Genomic DNA, 7,448 nt, shown 5'->3' with positions numbered 1-7,448 from the left:
CCAAATTGATGCGAGCATCCTGCTACTGCCAAAGCTACTACTGTCCAAACAAACTTGCAAAAAAAAAAAAAAAAAAAAAAAAAAAAAAACTAAAAGAAAACCACAACTTCAACAAAGACCTCCATCAACCAAATTCACGAACGACTCTAAGGTGGACACTTGGTGGATCCGCCACTCACTTGGCACCAGTAGCCGCCAGCCTCGACGGAGCCCCTGCTCCGAAAACACTTCACTGTCGCAAATCAATCCCTGATGACCCGAAACCCTCAAATCTCAAAAAAATAACAATCTGAACCTAAAATTGCGATTGAATGATGAAAACCCCAAATCGAAGAGAAACAAATCCCTAGAAATTACGGAATCGAAATTGAAGGCCGAAACTTTACCTGATCAGGTGAATTCGAGCTTTGGAGATTGGCCGGACGATGACGGTGACGGAGATTAGGGTTGAGATTTCCTCCACTTCTCTCTCTTGCGTCGTCGTCGGGCCTCGTCGACGTTGAGGTGCCAGGCGTTAGTCGTCGCCGTCGAGCGTCGTCGTCATTGAGGAGCCGTTGCCATCGTCGTCATCGAGGAGCCGTCGTTGTCATCGTCATCGAGGAGCCGTCTCTGTCATCATCATCAAGGAGTTGCCGCCGTCGTCATCGTCGAAGAGTCGCCATTGTACATAGGCATCGAAGTTCCTCTAGGCAAAGGATGAGAGAGAGAGAGAGAGAGAGAGAGAGAGAGATTACAAGTCTTTGCAGAGAACCAGATCAGGAAGAGAATGACATGTATTAGAAAGAACTAGGCTATTTTGGTTCTTTTCACATATAAATTCGGGTCAGGCCTGTTATAAGTTAGTTTTGGGCTTGAACTCATGTCCTAATCTGTAATAAAAATTAATAAAAAATAGTATTTTTTGTGTTTTGATATTTAGTCATGTACTACTATGTAATTTACTCAAAATAAAAGGCCTTACTAGTTACTAGCTACAAGAGGAACAGATATGCTCCAAGCTTATGTTCCGATTCATTTCGTTTATTTAATAATTAATATCAATGAAAGAGTGATGTGTCAGTTGTCGACCCTTAGATCAAACGAAGAGTCCAAATTGCTTGATTTTATTTATACAATTGTGTAGTTGTACAACTACATAACACCACCTCCAGCACCACTAAAGCCACAAGGCACTGCAATTTCAGTCACACACGTTCAACCAAAGCAAACCAGATTCCCTCTCGGAGATCACAACACAATGGGTTTGAAGGTCTGCTTTCAAATCTCTTCTCCTTCCCTGTTTTTCAATTCAATCTATAAATAAATTCTAAATTAGCTCGTCGTCAACTTCTTGATTACTCATATTCGGATGCATGCTGCACTAAAACTAGTTCAGATCTGTTTGCTGCTTTGTTTTGTTTCTGCCCTGTTTTTTCATTTCTTTTGAAATTGATGAATTGGTCAAAAAAAATCAGCAAGAATCACCATCAGGGACTAATTGATCATATTGGGTTGTCTTCCTGTTCTGTGTTTTGGACTGTTTGATCTCGTTTTAGTTACTGTTGACTTGTTCTGGTGTTGATTTCTATCCAGTAATGACTGTTATACGAAGTGGTTCAGATCCAGAGGGGTTTATAAACATGCAAATCCTACCATGATGTTTTTTTAATTCTTTTTGTGGATTGTTCTTGGCTGAGAGTTTTGATTAGGAGTTTCAACTCTCGTGTTTGATTTACTGTCTGTCTACTATTAAGTTCCCAATCTTGTAGAGTTTTCAAATTAAATTGGTAAAGATGTATTGTGATCTCGCTACGGTGAAGTCACAAGTCTTCTGGGAAGTCTACATATGTACTTTAATTGCCGGTATTTGTGTGTCTTGTTATCATAAGTTTGTATAGTGTTGATATTAGCATCTCTTACGGCCACCATCATCTCTAAGAAGGGGCCAGAGGGGGTTGTTAGGAAGTCATTAGTGACCAATGCGATTAGAAGGATGGATTCTGGAAATGTACTTGTTACATCGTTCGCCCTGTCTGGAGTTTAGTATGCAACAAGAAGCTTGATATGGTCCCCAAGTTATCCATATGTTGATTTTGGAAAATGATATGGTCCCTAAGTTCTAGATCTCGCCAAGACAGGCTTAACTGTCAGTTAAATGCACCCCGTCATATACATACTTGCTTGCTTTTATGGCAAATTGGCAATCATTTGTGAGTAGTATTGAATCAAGTTTGTCGTTGAACATCGCTCTGAAACAGATACCCACTTAGTTGAAAAATGTGCACTTGCTTTACAGAAGAACTCTCACCTCACCCAATGAAATGACTGGATTCTCTTTTTATTTACATAATTATTTCTTTGATCGAATTAGAAAAAGATGGTTTGCCAACATGGAAATCAAATGTGTTGTGTTTCTTGCTTTGTTGACACCTACTGCTATAATTTCTTTATGCTTTGTGTTATGCCTCTACTTGAAATTATTCTGAGAATTTATCATATTGACTGGGATGCGGTTCTGCAGGAGGAGTTTGAGGAGCATGCTGAGAAAGCGAAGACCCTTCCAGAGTCAACAACTAATGAGAACAAGCTCATCCTCTATGGATTGTACAAGCAAGCCACTGTTGGAAATGTTAACACCGGTTAGTACTCTGCTCCCCGAGTTTTATGAAAATCCACCATTTCTTGTTTTTCCTGTTGCTTTACGAACTTCTGTCCTTTAAATTTGACCGTGATGTTTGTTCCCTTTTGGCTGACTTGTAGCCCGTCCCGGTATGTTCAACATGAGGGACAGAGCAAAATGGGATGCATGGAAGGCTGTTGAGGGTGAGCAAATTGATATTATAACATGTCATGTCAAATTTCTTATCCTCTATCATCATTCTAAATCATGTTTCCGTTTTGGCAGGAAAATCCACGGATGAAGCCATGGGTGATTATATTACAAAGGTGAAGCAGTTGCTGGAAGAAGCTTCTGCTTGAGGCTTCCTGTGGTGTTATTGGCCTCTGTGTTTCTCAATCTAGATTTTTGATTAATCTGTAATAATCTCTCTAGTTCTTTGCATTGGTACTCTGTTATATCTGAAGAGTCTGAAGTTGTATGAATGTCACATCTATGAGATGCTTTCGACATGGTTTTAGTAAATTGTTTCTAATGCCTGGAGTGTTGTTCGATGATGCTGAGTCAAGAGCATGTCCATCCAAATTTGTTATCGATCATATGCCTCTGTGAATTGTGACTCATTAGTGATGTAGAATTGTTTCGACTCTTCAGAGCACGGCTAGGAATAATACTTTGAATCTTTCATAGTGAATCTGTTATGGTTCTTCTAACATTTTCTTGTTCTTCCCTATCAACTGCTCTCGAAAGCTGTAGTACCATTTGGAGTTCATTGGAACTCCATCAAAAATCAAAATGGTGAAGAACTCAAACTTTGAAATGATCATTTGCACAGTTGCATTTATATTCCACAATCCTACCCAACTTTACTCCCAATCTTTCTATTGCTTTCGACTTTCAAGGAGCATCAATTATCAAACACCCATGCTGCAAGCTCCGTCGTTCAATATTTGTTCTTACCAAACCCCACCGCATCCACATCCATGGCATATTTCCAAAGAAGAATGGCCACAGACAGCTCAAAAGTTTGCGTTAGATTCACCAAGCATAGTGGTCCTGCATGATCTTTCCCTATCGTAGAGGTGTGAAGCCAATCAAAGCAACACGGTGTACAAAATCAGTTGGGAGTAAGAGCACCTCAAAATGTTGGTGATACCTACCATTGTGAGTTCCTGTTCTCGATTGTTGGTGATTCTCTGAAGGTAGATTAACAGATAATAGAGCTGAAATGAAATTCGACGAGGACAAGATAATCAAATGCTACCATAAACAAAGTGGAACGATATTATTTCCACAGGACATCTAACCGCCACCCTTATGGCTTGGATCAGGATACATACAAAAGGAGCCAACTAATTTGCTGGACAAGGATTTGAGTTCAAGTCATACTGATTTATTGAACAAAAGGATATCTAGATACATAATATTCTCGTACACGAGAAGCACCATCTCTGGCAAGAATTCCCTCAAGATCTCCAGTAATTCTGGCCAACCATATCTCTAAGTTCCTTTGAAGTTCTCTGAAATTGTTTCTGATGGAATCCAAAGACCGTCTCGTCGTAACTTTGGCATGATTCCCCAGCTCATCCCCATAATAACTTTTCCCTATCTCAGTTTGCACTGCCATCAGCTTCTGTGCGGTGTCTGTTGCACGTTGCTGAAGTCTAAATGATTCAAGTAGAAATTCTGTTTGTCTTTGCATACGGAACTCGGGACTCACTGTGGCTTCACAGGGATCACTAGCCTGCTGTAGAAACAATAGTGAGATGTATCAGTCAAACTATCCTTGGAGAAACAAGTCCCAAGATCCACAAATTAAAACGGCCGTAAATAACAAAAAGGGGGAGTGATATGTAACTGACATGTACATCTCAACCTGTGCATATTTCAGCATCAAAGCTAGTATTTAGCGTCTGCTCAGTGCATCAGAAAATGAAAAGAGCAAACCAAGGGCTGGTTATGGAAAGGAGTGTTATGTGGCTATTCAACAGTTTCATCTTCAAATACGGGTCAGTGAAGTTTTCTTATCTGATGGATATTGTCCTATGCATGTCATGTAATGGAATGATTAACTAATTGTACTTCCATCTCAAATAGTATTAGCACAGAATATTATATGAAAAAAATCATGAAATAACAGCAAAATAAGATGGTTCTATTTCACTAATTAGACTGGTACAGATCTTTGAATGCAGAGGACTTCCCTTTAGGTTCTAGGGTGCTACAAACTACACGAGCCACTGTATAAAACATACTACCAATAATTAAAGAATCCATCCAAAGCAGAATTCCACACACGACATAAACTACAAACTACCATAGCAAAAGCCTTACATACTAAAGAATTTATTGTCTTTCTTTGTTTTCTCTACTGTACCTTCTTCTATTAGTATTTCAGCTTACAATAAGCAATAAAATTATCAGTAAGAGTATGAAATAGCATAAAGAAGTAACATAAGGGTGCTAAACATTTACCATTCTTCGGCACAGATCATCTATCTTCCCCGCAAGAGCTTGATACCTCTTTGTCTGCTTCCTCATTATTGAAGGTACCTTAGAAAGATCATTTTTTCCAATATTTTCCAAATTCAGTAGTTCCTGTTCAAGTACTTTAAGTTTAGATGATACTCCAGTCGATTCACCATCAACCTTCCATGGGGACTCCCTTCAACGCAAAAAAGAGCGATGACCTCTCATTAGCTGCAGGTTTTTGATTAAATGCCTCAGAAATGAAATGATTGGTTTATAGACTGTTAAAGCATACCTTGGCACAAAATGCTTCGTATGATACAATGGTTCAAGGGATTCACATTGTACATCCTGCATGAGGAAAAAAAGAGAATATTGAGATACACAGTAGATAGCTCTATCCAAGTTTAATATATCAGCACAACACTAATAGGAGAAGAGAAAAAATAGGTCATGACCCATATGACTAATGTTCCTTAACAAAGAGAAACAAAAAAAGTTAAAAATCTGCTTTTCTTAGAGAACATAAAAGTATGCATGTATTTATATTTGTTATTAATATACAGGTGTTCAAAACAACAGTGAAGAAAGAAGCAAATGCTTTTTTCCATTAAAGAAAAAAGTTTCAGTCAAGTTTGATGGCTCAAAATGGGTTATTATGCCTTACCATTTCCAAAGGGACAAAGTTAAAAACAATTAATTTATTACCAATATAAGAACTTTTAGCAGGTCATAAAGATGTCAGAACCCCCAAGAAAGGACAATTAATTCTTATCATGTCCAGAGGGAACACTAGACAAAATTAATTGCAATTTTCATCAAATAATCATCAGAAAATACTGGCGTTAAACATGTCAAAGCCAGAATTTTCCCATCCCTTGTAGAGAATGCTAGGTACCAAATTTTCTACCTACTTAGTGGGTACATGCCTTCCAAATGCAACTGGCGTGCCAGTGCTGAAAGAAGGCAATGCCTTCCAAGATGCCAATAACGCCTAGTCAATTGCTTCATTGTGATGTCAACTATAAATAAAGTCTGATGATGATGCTATGCTAGTGACCTGAAGAGTACAACAGAGACAATATAATGGTGCTGTCCCTGAGAGTGGTCCAAAAACAACATTGAGATTTATGGCTAGCAAAAAAGTGGTTAAGCACTCTAGCAGCTGATGGAGTGGACCATAAGCCATCAGGCCAACACTAGTTGTTTAACTAAGAATGAGCATAACTGCAAATTTATGCAAACAAAAAACACTCATCCACTTACGAAAACACGGCTATATTCCCCTGTATCAATTCCCAATGATTTATTCATCTCTATCTCTGTTTACTATAGATTCAAGTCCTAACCACCTACCGATCCGAACAACAAAACAAGATATATCATTTCGCCAAACCTGCCAGAGTTTCGAAGCCTCGGCGACCAATTCGGAGTCGAAACCAAACGCATAGGCATTGTCATACACATTAACATCCTTGAACTGGTGACAAAGTCCCCGCTGCTGCGCCGCTGCCTCTCCGCCTTCTCCTCTAGTGGCCATAAACCCAATCATATCATCTCTCTCCCCAACCTCCCTCTCCAACTCACAAATCCTCGACTCCGAGTCCTCCCGGCTCTTCTCCAGCTCCTCCACCCTCGCATTCAGACTCGCCATTTCCCTCTCCGCCGCGTCGATCTGGCTCAGCAGCCGCTTCTCCTCGGCCTGCCACGCGTTGCGGTGGCTGGCGAAGATCTCAACGACTCTGGCGTTGGCCTTGGAGTCCTCCTTTCGCCTCGATCTCATCTGGCGCACCTGCTCCTCCGCCTGCCACAGCCGCTTGGAGAGCTCGCGGACCTGGAGCTGGAGCTCCTGGAACTTGTGGGGAGCTAGGGCGAGGAACATGCTGAGGCTGAGGCCGAGGTAGGAGCACATGAGCTTCTTGAGGTCTGCTGGGTCGTCTTGTGGTTGGCTCTCGGCCATGGCTAGTAGTAGTGGTTTTGGGGAGAAGGAAGGAGATTTTTGGGTTTGGGGATTTGGGGAAGTGAGAGAGGGAAAAGGGAGCTTTTTGGGTTTGGGGATTTGTGGGAGAGGGATTGGGAAGTGAGTCGTTTTTTGCAGTGTGAGTGATTGGAAACTGTGGCAACAGCTTTTTGGTTGTGTAGAGCCGTATTGGTGTGATAGGACATGGATTTTGTCTCAACCGCTCTTTTAATTTAAAAAAAAAATTAATAATTAGTAGACTGTCGAAGGAACGAGGATGAGACGGAGATTCAACTCTATGTCTCGTTTGGTTAAAAATAACTATTAGGAAACCTATGTTTGAGAATGTTGAAAAAATGAAATATTTTTCTGATTTTCTGAAAGTTAAGAAAATATGAGAAAAAGGAAAATTGTTCCTTTTAA

The 7,448-nt window shown here is 40.1% G+C and overlaps 2 protein-coding genes across 2 annotated transcripts; one reads left to right on the top strand and one right to left on the bottom strand.

Annotated features, from left to right (window-relative positions):
• Positions 1-1,109: 1,109 nt before the first annotated feature.
• LOC101307591 (acyl-CoA-binding protein-like) lies at positions 1,110-3,118 on the top strand. The gene is made up of 4 exons (XM_004300189.1): positions 1,110-1,249; positions 2,501-2,618; positions 2,740-2,802; positions 2,885-3,118. Exons 1-4 carry the CDS (start codon positions 1,238-1,240, stop codon positions 2,956-2,958), a joined length of 267 nt encoding a protein of 88 aa, XP_004300237.1. The 5' UTR covers positions 1,110-1,237; the 3' UTR covers positions 2,959-3,118.
• A 747-nt stretch (positions 3,119-3,865) lies between these two features.
• Positions 3,866-7,080, bottom strand: LOC101307306. The gene is made up of 4 exons (XM_004300188.1): positions 6,462-7,080; positions 5,361-5,416; positions 5,072-5,261; positions 3,866-4,343 (listed from the first exon to the last, which is right to left on the bottom strand). Exons 1-4 carry the CDS (start codon positions 7,023-7,025, stop codon positions 3,990-3,992), a joined length of 1,164 nt encoding a protein of 387 aa, XP_004300236.1. The 5' UTR covers positions 7,026-7,080; the 3' UTR covers positions 3,866-3,989.
• Positions 7,081-7,448: the final 368 nt, after the last annotated feature.

This window comes from Fragaria vesca, linkage group LG5 (assembly GCF_000184155.1).
Source record: "Fragaria vesca subsp. vesca linkage group LG5, FraVesHawaii_1.0, whole genome shotgun sequence".
NCBI classification, from domain to species: domain Eukaryota; kingdom Viridiplantae; phylum Streptophyta; class Magnoliopsida; order Rosales; family Rosaceae; genus Fragaria; species Fragaria vesca.
This window is presented reverse-complemented; position numbering and strand designations above follow the sequence as displayed.

Bases quoted from the DNA above. Each gene is read 5' to 3' on its own strand.
- LOC101307591 (XM_004300189.1), top strand. The intron at 2,619-2,739 runs GTTAGTACTCTG...GCTGACTTGTAG, and splicing joins TGTTGGAAATGTTAACACCG to CCCGTCCCGGTATGTTCAAC. The intron at 2,803-2,884 runs GTGAGCAAATTG...CCGTTTTGGCAG, and splicing joins TGCATGGAAGGCTGTTGAGG to GAAAATCCACGGATGAAGCC.
- LOC101307306 (XM_004300188.1), bottom strand. From the start codon at position 7,025: ATGGCCGAGAGCCAACCACAAGACGACCCAGCAGACCTCAAGAAGCTC. The intron at 5,417-6,461 runs GTTTGGCGAAAT...TTCCTCATGCAG, and splicing joins AGGCTTCGAAACTCTGGCAG to GATGTACAATGTGAATCCCT. The intron at 4,344-5,071 runs GTAAATGTTTAG...TTGTTTCTACAG, and splicing joins ATGATCTGTGCCGAAGAATG to CAGGCTAGTGATCCCTGTGA.